Source organism: Pantherophis guttatus, chromosome 2 (assembly GCF_059756535.1).
Source record: "Pantherophis guttatus breed Tessera chromosome 2, ASM5975653v1, whole genome shotgun sequence".
Lineage (NCBI taxonomy): Eukaryota > Metazoa > Chordata > Lepidosauria > Squamata > Colubridae > Pantherophis > Pantherophis guttatus.
This window is the reverse complement of record NC_142064.1, coordinates 28,370,658-28,387,517: the sequence shown is the minus strand read 5'-3', so window position 1 is coordinate 28,387,517 and position 16,860 is coordinate 28,370,658. Positions and strand designations below refer to the sequence as shown.

Genomic DNA, 16,860 nt, shown 5'->3' with positions numbered 1-16,860 from the left:
ATTTTAAACACACAAGGGTATCCTTGTCTAACTTTGCAAATTTGACTAATGACAGCCTCCTCCTATAATTATTTTTTACTGGGCATTCCTTGGGAAAAGCAGCCAACCCATAGGGTAAAATAATGCCAAAACTATAAAGCACATCATTGTATAATGACATTATTATAAAGCCAGGGTTCTATGGAAATTCTCAGTCATTTAGGTCATGGTTGTCCCAAAAAACAAAGTCCATTTGCCTTTTGAAAAAGCCCCTTGAGGATATAAAGCTAGATATTTTTTCAGCAGAGGTTCTCAGTTTGTCATTTAGTGTAAACTAGGACCATCCTTAAAGGTAAAGGTAAAGGCTCCCTCGCACATGCGTGCTAGTCATTTCCGGCTCTAGGGGTGGTGCTCATCTCCATTTCTAAGCCGAAGAGCCAGCGCTGTCCAAAGATGTCTCTGTGGTCATGTGGCAGCCATGACTAAATGCCAAAGGCACACAGAATGCTGTTACCTTCCCACCAAAGGTGGTCCCTATTTTTCTACTTGCATTTTTAACATGCTTTTAAACTGCTAGGTTGGCAGAAGTTGGGACAAGTAACAGGAGCTCACTCCATTATACGGCACTAGGGATTCGAACCGCCTAACTGCCGACTTTCTGATCGACAAGCTCAGTGTCTTAGCCAATGAGCCACCACATCCCCAGGACCATCCTTGAGTAACCACAAACACCTTTCCTACAAGCTTTAGAAAAAAATTAGGAAACCAAAAAAATATACTATGGAAGCAAAGAACATAAGACCAAAAAGAATTAGAAGAAGCTGACTCAAATTATTCCAGGCTATAATGTGTCTTAGTGGGGGTTCATGTACAGCCCTTTCTGCATTATGTTAAGTAGAGATGAGAAAGCAGAATATACAGTATCTTTAGAACAGGTTTAGGATTATGTAGGATTAACTTGAACAAAGATAGCTAGATGAGACAAAGAGACAGAGGCAGAGACAAAGATACTAAGAGAAATGATTTTAAAATAGTACCAAGTTAAATAAAGGCTATCTCAGAGTAAGGAAGCATACATTTTAAGTTAAAGCATTGGTAATAGTTGTTCTTTTTTCAGTTTGTATACATACCAAAACGTTTGTTGCCTTCTTCATAAATTATAGTATAGTTAATAATCACACCATTTCTGTCTGCTTCTGGAATTTCTTTCCATGTTATGATAGCATAATCTTTACCGGTATTTTTCACTTCAGCCTGAGGGCCTGTAGATGGGACTAAATCATATAGAGTAACTTTAACAATTTCAAAATAACTTAGCAGTTGGTTAGGAAATAGTTCTTCCAACAAATTTTAGTAATCTTAGTTACATTAATCATACGCACATCATTATAGTAACATTATATATAATACACTCGTCTTTCAGCTTCTGATCCTTTCCTTTACATACTGATTTTAGAATATTATATAGAGATATGCATAAAAATATTCTCCCTTTCTAATTTCTTCCTCTATTCTAAATCTTAATAACACAAATCTTATATTAGTAAGTGTTCTATTTCTATCATCTCTTGCCCGTTTTAATATTTCTTGTTGACTTTTGGAATGTTTTCCATATTTCCACCTTGGGATTTTATATAAATTACATTAATCAAACTCATATCATTATAGTAACATTATAAATATTACGATTAAAATTGTTAGCATTGTAGTATTTGCTCCACCATATATATAATCCATCATTTAATTATTCAACATTTTAATACACATTACCAAAAACCATAACATTATTTAAATATACATAATACCATCATCTTTCAACTTCTAATCTATTCATATACCTACTGATTTTAAAATATTATATAAGATTATATTTACCAATCTTTTCCCTCTTTTTAATTTCTACCTCTATTTTAAATCTTATTAGCAGAAATTATATTAATAGGTATTCTATTTCTATCCATCATCTCTTGCTCATTTTAGTATTTCAATTCTTGTTGATTTTTTTGCTCTGCTTTCCATACTCCTCCCTTGGTATTTTGTATCTCCATGCATCATTCATATTTAATCTAAGTATTCCCTATGTGTCTACCTCTATCTCTCGCTGTCAAACCTTCACTATGTCTATCAGTGTCTCTATCCTCACTTCAGGAGTGTCTTTTTGTTTAGTCAATTCTACTTTTGGATCTCTTAATGTGTAATCTGCCTGGTCTATTTCATCCATTTTGTTTATCTCTTCCTTCTCCTTGTCTTTTTGATTCATTTGTTGTTTTATCAGCTCTATTGTTTTCTCTGTTTTTTCTATTTTCTCCTCTATTTCCAGGGTTACCTGTTCATTTTTCATTGTCAATTGCTTTTTCTGTCTCTCAACTATATCATGCATCAAATCCTTTATCTCCCTGTGGTTCTTTGTTATGGTTTCATGAATACTTTGAAACATCAATAATATTTCTTTTTGAAATATACTTATTTTTCCCTGTTGAAGCATTTTGTCTTATTTTAATAAGTCACAAAGTTACTGAAGAATCTAACAAACTCTCCATTGTCTGTAACACCAAAAAGCCAGTATTAAAACAATTCTCTCAGTCTCAAAATCATTCCTCAGGATACACAGTATGTATCGTTCTTTGTAGTTCTCCACCAGTCAGTTTACTTCTTCCAAGTTTCCCAATAAGTCTTTTTTTTCCTTTAATTTTCCTTCTTTCACCTCTTTATACAGTTATCAGACAACATTTATAGTCCTAAATGATCCAACAGGTTTCGCCATGTCTTCATAAGCCATGTAGTCAACTCTTTGATTTCAATGATAATTCCAGGTATTTGTAAGCCACTTTACTTAGCAATCTTCAAAAGTCTCAAAAATCTTCTCCTTCTTAGCCATGAAGCAAATAGATATCAGACATTATGCAAAGAGAAAAAAGAAAAAAGAAAGCAAAACAATCTTCCAGATGTTACTTCAAGGACATTTCCAGACTTGTAAAAATATAGTGTAGTTTCTTTCTTTCACCAAAAGATGGCACCATCGCCTTTTCAAAGCTATATCCAATTTAAAAGCTAGAAACCTATTTCTGTTTTTGTTCAAGCAATTTTTTCCCAAAAATCAACCAAATGTTTCCAGCATTTTAAAATGCCTTTTCAAAATATTGCCAACAGAGTATTCAAGTTCAGTCTTTCTGTATGTTAAAGAATTTTATATTCTCTCTTAGGTTCACTTTCTTTCGGGTCTGTAATCGTTCTCTAAGTATTTGTTTGCTGCTTTTTTACCACTTTAAAGAGTCTATCTTTTTGGAGTTTCTTTTCTTTGGGGTTAATCTCTAGTATAGAAGTTGAAAATCACCTCACTCAGATCTAGTCAAGCTGTTTTCCAAAGCACCTGAAGGCCAGACAAGGAATAATGGATGGAAACTGATCAAGGAGAGATTCAACCTAGAAATGAGGAGGAACTTTCTGACAGTGAGAACAATCAACCAATGGAACAGCTTGTCTTCAGAAGTTGTGGGAGCTTCATTACTTGAGACCTTCAAGAAAATATTGGACTGCCATTTCTACATCAGAAATTGGACTGCCTACATCAGAAATGGTGTAGGGTCTCCTGCTTGAGCGGGGGGTTAGACTAGATGACCTATAAGGTCCCTTCCAACTCTGTTAATCTGTTATGTGTTATCTGTTATGACAGTCCACTGTTCACACACTGCTCCAACACATTTCTTTCTTCAGTTGTCCCAGCTTCAAGGCGGCCATAACGGCCACCTCTCCTCTTTGCTGTCGGATGGGAGGGTAAGCCTTGGATCAAGCAGGAGAGTTGCCACTCTCTGCAACCTACAAGGCACTCCTCCTTTCTTTTTCACCCTTCAGGGTGACTTTAGCCCTTTACGGGGCCCCAAACGAGGAGGGTTCAGCCTAGGTTCGCAGAGCCCTGCTCACTACGACTGTCCCGCAGCAGCGCCATACCAGAAGTTCAGTTTGGCGTTGATTGCCTAGTGATCCTCCACAGACTTCCTTTGTATTTGTTAATCCCTTATTATAAAATAGGAAAAAGACATTTCTGCTGAACAACATATGCATGCAAGCTTCTTCGCTAAAGCTGTTATGAATTCACACCATATCAACCCAGGACCTGTCAGGGTTCCAAGTAACAAAATCAAAACTCCGAGGCAGGCATCTTTCTCAAAGTATAGTTTTATTAGAGATGTCATATTGGCACATCTGGGAAAAACCCGAATCTGAAAGCCCCACATTTCCCCCCCCCAAAGTAAAGTCAAAGTTCCTTCCCCTCAATCCACATGTGTGTCCAGTGGTCCAATCTGGTCAGTGTTCCAACTCTGTTAACTTATTTATTTATTTATATATTTTGTTGCATTTCTATGCCGCCCCACTCCCAAGGGACTCTGGGTGGCTTACAACAGAGAATAAAACAATGCAACAATATCCCATACAAAAGTTAAAAGAAGACATTAAAACATTAAAACGTTAAAACACATACAATCCAATTTGTGGCCGGGTCTCGCAAGATCACTATAACGAGATCAACTTCCAGTCACACCTCCCCAGGTGCTGGCAAGACGTCCTTGATTCCCAGGGGAAAGAATGTGGTTATGATTATACACCATACGTTATCTCCACCTCCTCCCTCCCATTCCCACAGCTTGCCCAACCACCACTGTGGCAGCCCTGAAGACTCCATTAAAGATGGCTCCAGGGCTGACAGGACCACTGTTTATACGTACCACTTTCATGGAAGTAGATACTGATGGAAGTTGGTTTTTTTATTTCATCTTTACATAAAGGGTATACTGAAAAAGTATAGTATCTATAGTCTTTAAAGATTCCTGGAAGAAAACAGACATAAGAGAACGTTACCCTTCTTTCAAGGTTGCTAGCAAGAATTCTATTAATTGCTACTTTCACACTACACTGCCAAGAAAGGCAGAAAAATAAAACATGTGAGTGAGAGCTTCAAATCATTAGTAAAGCTTTTACCCTTGTACTGTACCTAATAAGTATTCCCAAATCCAGGGGGCATCCATAGGAAGGAGGGGAATCAAAATGGCAGCCATGTCTGTGTAATTAAAGCCACAGCTTTTTTTATACATGCTATAAAATGTGCCATAGCATGTAAAAAGTGGAGGAACTGCAATCATGCAGTTGCAACCACCAGGGTATTTTTGACCCCTCCTGCCCACCCCCGATGCAATTTGCCTCTGTATTACATCTGCCACACAGATAAGTTAACATACCAATCTAGCATAAAAATGATTTACAAATATTCATTTCCCTGCTGAATATGGTAGAAGTATATGAATATGCAGCGTGAATCAAGATGAACAAGCCATTTCCAAGAAAAATCTTCTAAACCAGGTTGCTACATTTAGGACTAACTTTATATTCTTACTAATTTTATTCATATCCGTATGCATTTACGCATATTTTCAGGCATATTTTCCAAAACTTGCTGTTCCCACAGCCCCAAGCAGCAGATAAGCAGAAATCTCGTAAATGATATATGGAAGGCTAAAATCCTTAAATACAAAAGTAGCTGCAATTAAGCCAAAAGCATTTAAAATTGAGAGAAAACCAGGTCAAAAGCTTCTATTATTAGCTTCTGAAGAATCGACAACAGCCTGGGAAGATGTTTGCTTTATCTTTTCCCTGGAACTAAGTAAGACCAATGCCTGCTGTGGAAAGTGAATCCCAAGCCAAAGAGACTATCAACAGACTCAGAGAGTCCTTCCCATTTTGATTGATATCTAAGACACTTTTGGAACTGCTGAACTCTCTTGGCAGTGGAGCAGAATATAATTACATGAAGCAATACATTCAAAACAGCCATTTCTTTATGCCAAAAGTGTTGTGTGCCTACTGAACGGCATAACCTAATTTAAGCAGCAATGGAGGACAATCTGCTCAATCTTCAGAATACTTCAGAATAACAGAGTTGGAAGGGACCTTGGAGATATTCTAATCCAACCCCCTGCTCAAGCACTCTAGACAATGGCTGTCCAGTCTCTTCCTAAAAGCCTCCAGCGATGAAGCATCCACAATCCCTGAAGGCAAGTCATTCCATAGGTTAATTGTTCTCACTCTTAGGAAATTTCTCCTTAGTTCTAGGTTGCTTCTCTCCTTGATTAGTTTCCATCCACTGATTCTTGTCTTGCCTTCTGGTGCTTTGGAAAATAGATAGAGATGGAAGCCTCTGAAATATCAGAACCTCATGTCACCCCTAGTCCTTCTTTTCATTAGACTTGACGTACCCAATTCCTAAAACCGTTCTTCATATGTTTTAGCCTCCAGCCCTCTATCTTTGTTGCTCTTTGTTTTTCTTTTCTGAACAATCATTTAATGTAATGGAATGTGAAAATGGCCTTGGGAGATGGAGCAATGAGATGCTGTCTAGGGAATTGTCAAATAAGAGGCAGCATAATGGGCATGGCAAGAAACTCAGGGGGGATTCTCCCTAAGTTATCAGGCTGTAAAAGTGACAGTGGAAAAACTGTACTTTCAGATTTGCAAAATTTGTTAATGTAGGTTTACAATTAGGCAGAATTAACTTATCTGACCACTGGTCAAGAGAAAGGTGTGTTTGCAATTGACAAGTTTATTAAGAAATTTAAGGAACAAAAGGCAGAGGAAGGACATGGCAAAAGTAAGGATGGTTTGCAAATATAGAGTTGCATAGTAGATGATCTTGGTGTAAATTAGACTTAACTATATTTATTTTCATTTTTCCTATCTCATGCCTTTAATTTCTTAATTTCTTATTTCTTCTCTGTACTTGGCAGAGGTGAGGTTGCTTGCTCTAAAAAAAAAAAGAAGAAGCAGCACAATGGATATGTTTGTGCATTGCTAATTCCCAAATAAATCTCTCAATGTCTTACAATCTTTAGTATCAGAAAAATGAGAAGGGAAGATAGGACACAATTGAAAAAACTACTGTAAATAAAAAGACAACATTTAGAAGCACTACCTCCCATAGTATGCGCAATTAGCCTTAAAATCATACCTTTGGGGGAAGTCCATTCTGTGACATTTGTTATCCTATGCCAAGATCGCTTGTTTGCACCTTTCTCCAACGCATCACGCCATTCTATAATATAACTGTTTATTCCTGAATTTGTTGAATCCCATGTCAAAACCATTTTGTCTTGTAAAGCAGAAGCCTTCAGACGAGTAATTCTTTTTTGTGCTACAAGAATAATTGCCAAAGTTAACTAGGTAGAGTAAATGACAACAATTTAAGCAATGATTGTTAATTGGCAATGCATGGCAGGGGTGATTTACAGCAAACAGAAACAGAAAACTATAGCGTGATAATATACATTTTAAAATACTGAGAAAGGGTTTCATGTTTCCTTACAGAAAATGTGGCAACTTAAATTGGAATACAGGTAATCCTTGAATTAGGACCACAATTCAGCCCAAAATTTATGTTGCTAAGTGAAACATTTGCTAGGTGAATTTTGCCCCATTTTACAACCTTTCTTGCCACAGTTGTTAAGTGAATCACTGCAGTTGTTAAGCTAGTCACATAGTTGTTAAGTGAATCTGGCTTCCCCATTGACTTTGCTTGTCAGAAGGGGATCCCATGACCCCAGGACAGTGCAACCGTCATAAATATGAGTCAGTTGCCAAGTGTCTGAATTTTGATCACGTGACCATGGGGATCTTGCAACGGTTGTAAGTGTGAAAAATGGTCATAACTCGTTTTTTTTCTGTGCCGTTTTAACTTTGAATGGTCATTAAATGAATTGTTGTAAGTCGAGGACTACCTGTACTTATTATCACTACAGGATGCAAAAATAAACAGTAAATAGAGTGAAATGTTCCAATTACAGAGTGAAAAATGTTCCAATTACGGAACAACAGTGAGGTGATTACAGCATTTCACTGAGATCTTTCTCTAAATACTCCAGACTGCTCGTATCTAATAGGAAGGAAACATTTTACATGCATACAGAATCTATGCAAATCCTGATGGTGAAACAACCCCAAAGTTAAGAATGGGAAATGCAAAAATTAAAATTAAAAAAAATCAACTCAGCTGATCTCTCAGATGAGGATATTAAGCTATTGCATATCTCTTTGGCACAGATTTTTAAGTCACAAATTTCTTTTAGCCTTTTTACTGATGTAATACTTAAGGCAAACTGTTGGGTCATTCAATTGTTCCCCAGTAAGCAGGAAAAGAGACAATTTTGCGAGTGACTTTTTTCCCTAGAGGTTTTGTGGGTCAATAACACTGAGGCACACAAAACAACTACAGATATTCCTTGAATATTGTTCAGAGAATTAGACTTGTTAACAACTTCCTCCCAAATGAAACGTTGTATCTTTTGCAAATTTTGCAAGGAGAGCCAAGTTCTTTCTAAACCACATAGGAAGAAACAACTAAAAAGATAGCAAAAGGGACACCGACGATCTTGATATCCTGAGGAAGAGGCGTAAGACAATATCAAAAGAACTTTAGCTCCTGATAAGAAACCAACTTGTGAGATGTAGTCACAGTTATAGAAAAATAGCTAGGGGACCTCACTGAATGAGAATGCACTCTCTGTCATACTAATGGTGAAGCATCAACTGAAGGGTATACCTGATTTGCAAAACTAAATGGGTCAATGATAAAGGAGAATATTTGTAACCCAGGGTTGAAATGAGGGGTCCTAAGTGGTCTCTGACATTGGCTATTTTCAGATAATAATATTACTTAGTTTGGGTAATGAAATATCTGCAAGAAACCAAGCTCAGAGACCACCAAATGGGGTGTCTTTACTCTTCATTTAGCCAAGAAGATATACTAGATTCAAGGATGGACTGCTGGGGGTTTGCAGGGGTTCGGGAGAACCTCTAGCTAAGGTTCCGTGCAGTTCGGAGAACCCCCAAATCCCAGTCCTGGCTGGACACACCCACCCCGCCCTGCCCCTCCCAGGAGTCCCCACACGGCCCATTTTGGATGCAGGTAAGTGCAGGGCGCGACAGAGGCTTGGGGAGGGGAGATACATTCATATATTTCAGTTTACTATTTTATTTTTGACTTTTTGACTCCTGGAGTCTGTCTGTATAGTTTTCTTGGCAAACTTTTTCAGAAGTGGTTTGTCATTCTCTGATAAGAATCCATATAGTTAGCAAGCATTCTCTCTCTTTCTCTCTCTTTCTCTTTTTCTCTCTCCCTCCCTCCCTCCCTCCCTCCCACCTCCCCTCTCTCTCCCTCCCTCCCTCTCTCCTCTCCCCCCAGGGGTGGGTTCTACTTACTTTTACTACTGGTTTGCAATGGGAGCGCGCACACTTCTGCACATGTGCAGATCACCCGTGATGACATCATGGTGGGTGGGCAGAGCCTCCCGTCAGTTTTACTACCGGTTCTATAGAACCGAACCGAACCGGGGGCAACCCACCACTGTCTCCCCCCTCTCTGCTGCACTGCAACAAAGCACCAGTGGCACATAAGTAGTAATGTAGTATACAGTATTTAAAAAGCCCTTTCTGAGTCTGTGTATATATGTGTGTGTTGTGTATATCTGCATAAACATACCTATAGTTTCTTCATGTTTTGATGGAATTCTAATAGTAGCTTCAGGAGAATCTCCAGCACTGTTATGAGCAGTAAAACTGATAGTATAGGCATCCTCCGTCAGGCTGAGAATGACAGGCTCATTCTGATTGTATTTTTTTTCAAAAGTAGTGTTGACACGTTCTGCAATGTATTTTACTGTATAGCCAGTTATTATTCCTGAAGATGGGAATTCTTTATGTATCTGGTCAGTACATAGTAGCAATTAAGAAGAATAAATGATTAAATGTGTATAGGACTGGACTCCTGAAGATATAATGCATGAATAATACACACAATAGTAAAAGAGGCACTTGAAAAGTATTCACATGTTAGGTGCAGAATTAAAGTTATTCACAGTTCCAGGTAATTTTGTACCGTACAAATGTGCAAATGATTAAAACTCATTTAAACATTTAAAAAAACAGAACCGTTAAAACCTAAATCGTTAAACAACATAAATTAAAAGACAAACATTTGGATTTTTTTCCCTCCGGTGTCTTTAGGAAGTCAATTTAGATCCTGTGAAAGCTTTGTTAATTAAAGAGAACAATTTGTTTCCAATTGATAAACCGCTTCTGGGTTTTATGCTCGAAACAGAAAAAAAAATGAAACTTTGATTGTAGGTTTTGATTAATTTGCTGTTATAGAAATGGTATCTACTAGAAATGTAAAACAAAAAGTTGAAAGTGAAACGTTTTTTGTAGTCTACTGCACTGAAAAAAAAATCAGGTCAGTGCTTTTTTCCCCCTTCTTTATCCTTATGCTCTTTTCCTTTTTTCCTTTCCCTTTATTTTCTGATTTTTGTTTCCTTGTATTTTATAATAAAGCTTAATTTAAAAAAAAAAAATTAAAGCTTCCTTTGGAAGAATTATGCAAAGGACCAGAATCTTAGGAATCAACATCATCAGGTTTTCCAATGAGGCCAATTTGTATCTACAACATTACATACAACCACACCTTCACCAGCTTCCAGGACTAGTAGCTACTACCGGTAGCTATATATTCTCATCAGCAATTGCAGAAAAACTACATAATCTCTAAAACATTAATCAGTGTAGGATCTTTTTAAACCATTTTTATTTAAACAAAATGTTATCTTAGTCTTTTTAGCCTAAAGCATGATACTGTGAATATCACCATTTCATTTTAAGAAATCCCAATAACCAGGATTTCTCAGCTTTTGATAAACCTTGAAGACCATCTGTATCTTCCTTATCTTTCCTGTTTCTCATTTTTTTTAAAAAAAAAAAACTGTACGCTTCAATGAGAAATGAATACCCTTTTAGATAATTCTTCTCAATTCTTCCCTTCTTGATTCTTAAAATAAACCAATAACTTGTTGAAAGGAATTTAGAATAAGACATTTAAATTCATTCCTTTTCCAAAGTCAATGGATATGAATTTTGCTTTTACTGGGAAAGTTAATCCAAGCAAGGAGATAAACTAGACTTTGAGTTTAAAACTTCTACATATATAGTTTTAAAAGTCTACTGAGAAATAAACCAGAATATTCATAAAAAAGAAACTGGATCTTTAAATGTCTTGATATTTGTTTACCTTCCACAAAAGATGCACATTTCTGGTTCCATTAGGATAAGTTTCAATTACTCTCCATAAGTCTACTTTCAAAGGAGCTGTTAAAAACAAATGAAACAGAATTGTAAAATATGAAAAGAACTGATTCTTTCTGATCCCTTGGATTGATATCACTTCCTTGTGTAGGTTAAGTAATGCTTAGTCTTCTCTAACAGCAAACAGACATTGCACTTAACAAGAACACAATGACACTCCATTCCAGTTATTCTAGTAACTGGATATGTCAGACCATCATGACTGAATAACTGGAAATACTTAATCCAAATAAAAGAGATCTTTCAAGATTCATGTTAGCCCTTCAAGGTGATGACAAGGTGACACCAGAAGAAATACTAGAACTCTTGAAAACTAATGGTATCTCTCCCTGACTTCCTTTCATACCAGAAAGAATCAAGGCAAAGCTACTTTAGGTCTATTTCTTCTGGGTTCCCCCCCCCATTCTGAGCCCATATTCTTTTAATGGCGTTTGCATATTTTCTCCAAGGTCACTTCTGTGCCTCTCTGCGAAAGAGCTACATCTCACCTGCCAAACAAGTTGCTCTAAAGGTAGTCAGTTGGGAAGAAGTGCTCTATAAACACACACACACACACACACACACACACATGTACACACACTATATATACATATATTGTATATATACAGTGAACTCAGTTTAGTTGGGTTTTAGCTGAAGAATATATATGTGGGTGTGGGTGTGGGTGGGTGTATTATTCAGCTAAGACCCAATTAAGCTGTGCTCGCTGTAAATATACAATATATGTGCCATTATTCATGCAGGTTTTTAAATAATTTATAGTTTATTTTTCTATTTATTGAAAACATTTATATAGCCATCAGTCTTCTAATCAACTCTGGATGGCTCCCAAGGAAAAGTTAAAACAATATATTTAACCATATTAAAACTATAAAATCAATGTTAAAATGTTAAAAGCAACAAAGAGCCGAGGTGGCGCAGTAGTTAGAGTGCAGTACTGCAGCTACTTCAGCTGACTGCTAGTTCAGCAGATCAGCGGATCAAATCTCACCAGCTCAAGGTTGACTCAGCTTTCCATTCTTCCGAGGTGGGTAAAATGAGGACCCAGATTGTTAGGGGGCAATATGCTCTTTAGTATACTGTCTTTGGTGTAAGCCACCCAGAGTCCTCGGAGAGTGGGCTTCAAGTCAAACATCTTCCTTCCAAGACTGAGTGGCTGTGGCTCCCGGCATCCCGATATAGTCAGTTGACTCCATCACTGACTATTGGGGGCGAGTCATTGGCCCCCACAGAGAGGGCTCGCAATCTGGGAGTCCTCCTGGATATGCAGCTGTCCTTGGAGGAACATCTGACGGCTGTAACCAGGGGGACCTTTTGTCAGGTTCGCCTGATTCGCCAGTTGCGGCCCTTTCTTGATCGGGATTCCCTGTGCACAGTCACTCATGCCCTCGTCACCTCTCGCCTTGACTACTGCAACGCTCTCTACATGGGGCTCCCCTTGAGGAGCACCCGGAGGCTCCAGCTGGTCCAGAACGCAGCAGCGCGGGTAGTGACGGGAGCAGCATGGCGCTCCCATGTAACACCGCTCCTGCGCGAGCTGCACTGGCTCCCAGTTGTCTTCCGGGTGCGCTTCAAGGTGTTGGTTATCACCTTTAAAGCGCTCCATGGCATAGGGCCTAGCTATCTCCGAGACCGCCTGCTGCTACCGACGACCTCCCAGCGACCCGTGCGCTCCCACAGAGAGGGCCTCCTCGGGGTGCCATCAGCCAAACAATGCAGGCTGGTGACCCCCAGGGGGAGGGCCTTCTCTGTGGGGGCACCTACCCTCTGGAATCAGCTCCCCCCAGAGATAAGGAGAATCCAAGACCTCAGTGCCTTCCGTCGCGCCCTTAAAACCCATTTATTTAAACAAGCCGGGCTGGCTTAAGATGAAATTTTTAACTGTTTTTAAATGTTTTAAACGTTTTTAATTGGTAAATGAGTTTTAATTGGGCCAAATTTATATATCTTTTAATTGTTTTTAATATTTGTTCTGCATGTTTTTTTAATCTGGCTGTACACCGCCCTGAGTCCTTAGGGAGAAGGGCGGTATAGAAATCCAATATAAAAATAAAAATAAAAAAATCTAATCTGTAATTATCTGATCTTAGCCCAGCATATGAGGAAAAAACCAGGTCTTCACAGCTTTACAGAAGGCTAGAAGCTGTGGTGGTCTGCCAGCAACCTGTGGAGCTGGCAGCAGAGTCGGACAGTGAGGAGGCTGGGGAGGAACATGGGTCAGTCCTGGAGTCTGGGGAAGGCCCGGACAAGAGCTCTGCGTCGGAGGCAGAGATGGAGCCAGGGCTATCTGGGAGTGATGCGTGGACTCCGGAGCCCCCAGAGTCAGACAGCAGAGGGGCACAGGAACAGGAGGAGCCTGTTTCTAGTGCACGCATGAGAAGAGCTGCCAGAAGGCAAGAACAGCTAAAGCAAAAGGGACAACTCGGGAGTAAGGCCAGGAGATGATTGGCACCTCCCATAATGCTTAAAAGAGAAACAAAGGCACTTGGGCCTTTTGTAGGAAAGCAATGTTGCTAACTCTGTTTCTAGTCGGCATCTCTTGTTTGTTTCTGAACTTCATGGGGTTTTGCCAAGTAAGGCCTTTGGCAGGGTGTCAAAGAAGATAAAGGTTGGTGATTATCCCGAAGGACTTCTTCCGAAGGACTTGTTTTGCAACTAGGTTTTTACATGGGCTTAGGGGCCTGCATTACTGTGTATGCTGCTCCATTCTAGACTAGTCAAAGTTTCTGGATGATCTTAATCCAAAGTAATCCAAATGGGAGGTGACTGATAGCTCTTTAACCTTTATTAACTATGGCTAGAGATGTTTAAATCTGCAAATGAAATCACTTTGCCAAACTTAGCTCTGTTTTTCTTACCTTGTTCTTCCGTTCTCTTTGTTACTCTGTTGCTCCAGTCACTCCATTGACCAAACCCATTAACCTTACACCGAACAGCAACTGTATAATTTGTAAAATTCCACAGGCCAGTGAGATTTAAAGATTTTTCTGTCTCTACTCTTTTAATCTGGACATTGGCGTAGGCCTAAAAATAAATAGAATTGTTGTTTCAATTATCATGGTAAAAGCTTACACCGAACTACTACTGTATAATTTGTAAAATTCCACAGGTCAGTGAGAGTTAAAGTTTGATTTCTTTTATCTTCTTTCAACTGGATGTGGAGATCTACCTAATAATAAACAAAACTGTTGTTTCGATAACCATGATAAAAAAGAATAAATATTGTCATACATCCTGATTTCCCTAGACACAGCTTTTTTTTTTTCAGCCGATGAAAGCTCAGTCCAGTTGGGAATGGAAAATATGGTCTCTATTTATATAAGACAAGCTTTTACTTCACTAATTGAGAGTGACCGGTAGTGGAGGAGGGGTTTTTTCTTATCCTGAATGATAAGAACTGAAGCTCTTCCTTGCCATTTGTCACATTGTACAAACATTACTGATAGATTTGCCTATGGACAGATTTCTGCTGAAGGCATAAACACTTTTGAGCTGTACAATCATCAACATCCAGGCTTGGGTGTCTTCTGATGACTATTCAAATTAATTATTCCCATTAATTTATTTTCAAACTCTACTCCAAATTTATTTATTCCTCAAACTATTTTTTCCTATTTCCAATTACTCCAATTACTTTCCTTTATTTTACAACATTTAGCACGAATATTTCATTCTTATTTTCTGTTTATTCCACCTTTTAATTATCCTCTCCATATTAAAAGCCTCTGATGACCTGAGCTGAGTTGCCTGATCGGCAGAGGCTTTTTTTTTTTAAAGCCTCTAATGATCCCACTGACTTGCCTGATCGGCAGAGGCTTTTTTTCCTTTTAAAAGCCTCTGATGATCCCAGCTGAGCCGCGCGATCATCAGAGGCTTTTTTTTTACTTTTAAAAGCATTTTTTCGGTCAAAGAAGTTGTAGAAAAAATGCTTTTAAAAATAAAAAAAAAAAGCCTCTGATGATTGCGCGGCTCAGCTGGGCAATGGGGGGGGCAGGGATTTTTGCTACTGGTTCTCCGAACCACCTGCCGCCATCGCTACCAGACCAGGTCTGAACCGGGAGCATTTCACCCCTGTTGTAAAGGTTAAAAACTGTGGAAAGAAATGACTACATTATTTGGGGATTCAACAGGCAACAGAGAAATTGGAGCACAGTCAAACATCCACAATAGATTTCACTAGAGTTGACACAGGTGGACTTTATAATTTCCAAGGTGGTTTCTACTTTTACATTCTATGATAATCTAGTTTCCAGCTTACTACCATAAGCCTATTATCACTTCACAAATGCTAAACACTGAATGTCTCCTCATCTAATATTTGAGTGGAGTTGATCTTCATTCAAAAGCATCCAGAGGGGAGAAAGAGAGAAATACGAACATCTTCATCATGATATACTTGTGTTAGATATTATGATGCAAAATGATGCAAATATACACATCACTTCATTTAGCTTGTTCGGGACACCACTATCTTTATTCTCACTTGGGGATGAAATTAAAATACTTGGGAGCCTCATTCTCAATGCCATCATCTAAGGAACTACTTACTTCTGCCATCATCCAAGAAACTTCTTACTCTATTTTTAATTGATTTGTTAAAACTTATATCAATTAAAATTTGTCTTACAGAAGTATTTTTTGTTGTGGCTTGGTACCGAATCTGGCACATAAAAGGATCAAAATTTGGTTCTTCTGGGTTTCTTCTCAGGTCAACTCTTAACATTTCCTTCATCCCTTTTACTTTCACTATTTCAGGAGGATCAGGTTTCACTAGAATTGAGAAATGAGTGGTAATCTTTCAGAGGTTAACGTACAATTTAACTATAGTCAGCAACAGTTTAACAGTTTAACAGTTTTACAATTTAACTATAGTCAGCAAGGAGCCTTGGTGGTGCAGCGAACTAAAGTGCTGTTAAGTAGCACTTAGCTGCCAGCTGCCTGCAATTACTGTGAGTTCAAATCTCACCAGGCTCAAGGTTGACTCAGTCTTCCATCCTTCCGAGGTAGGTAAAATGAGGAACCGGATTGTGGGGGCAATAAGCTGACTTTTTATAAAAAGAACACCGCTTGGGGGGGCCAAAAGCCCTACTAAGCAGGTATATACAAAAGTATGAAGGCTATTGCTTAAAGCATTGTAAGCTGCCCTGAGTCTCCGGAGAAGGCCGGCATATAAATCGAACCAATAAATAAATAAATAAATAAATAAATAAATAAATAAATAAATAAATAAATAAATAAATAAATAAATAAATAAATAAATAGAAAACATCTTAATTTAGGGTGAAACAACTAGATGGGAAACCCAGGTCTGTAGCAATCATTCTAAGAACTATACAAAGTGACCAAATTCATCTAGTACAAAGCTATATCAACGAAGGACTGCAATATTTTTATCTGTTTTCTGCCTAGTATTCCAGATATCCATAGAGAAATGCCATTCAAATCCATCGTTAAATCCCACTCAAGAGTTTTAGAAATCATCTGGGTGCACAGATATCCAGGAATGAATTATCATACTTCATCCCAACAGCAACTAGAGAATGCAATAAAGTAAAAATTGGCAAGACTGTGAATGGAGTGTTGCAATATAAACCCTGTCCCATTTGAATGGGCAAATGGGTGCCCATACCCAAGAGACAGATCTTGCATCACAGACTCCTTTTGTAGGAAGTGTTGCATCAGCTCCTTCATTTCACAATTGTAACA

The 16,860-nt window shown here is 38.3% G+C and overlaps 1 protein-coding gene across 1 annotated transcript in view; it reads right to left on the bottom strand.

Annotated features, from left to right (window-relative positions):
• IL31RA (interleukin 31 receptor A) overlaps positions 1–16,860 on the bottom strand; it is a 38,641-nt gene that overhangs the window by 8,487 nt on the left and 13,294 nt on the right. The window contains exons 5-11 of the mRNA XM_034440895.3: positions 15,782–15,924; positions 14,013–14,178; positions 11,081–11,157; positions 9,503–9,725; positions 6,977–7,159; positions 4,704–4,805; positions 1,110–1,253 (exon numbers count right to left, since the gene is read on the bottom strand). Coding sequence (XP_034296786.2) covers positions 1,110–1,253; positions 4,704–4,805; positions 6,977–7,159; positions 9,503–9,725; positions 11,081–11,157; positions 14,013–14,178; positions 15,782–15,924 — 1,038 coding nt within the window. The remainder of the gene's footprint in view (positions 1–1,109; positions 1,254–4,703; positions 4,806–6,976; positions 7,160–9,502; positions 9,726–11,080; positions 11,158–14,012; positions 14,179–15,781; positions 15,925–16,860) is intronic.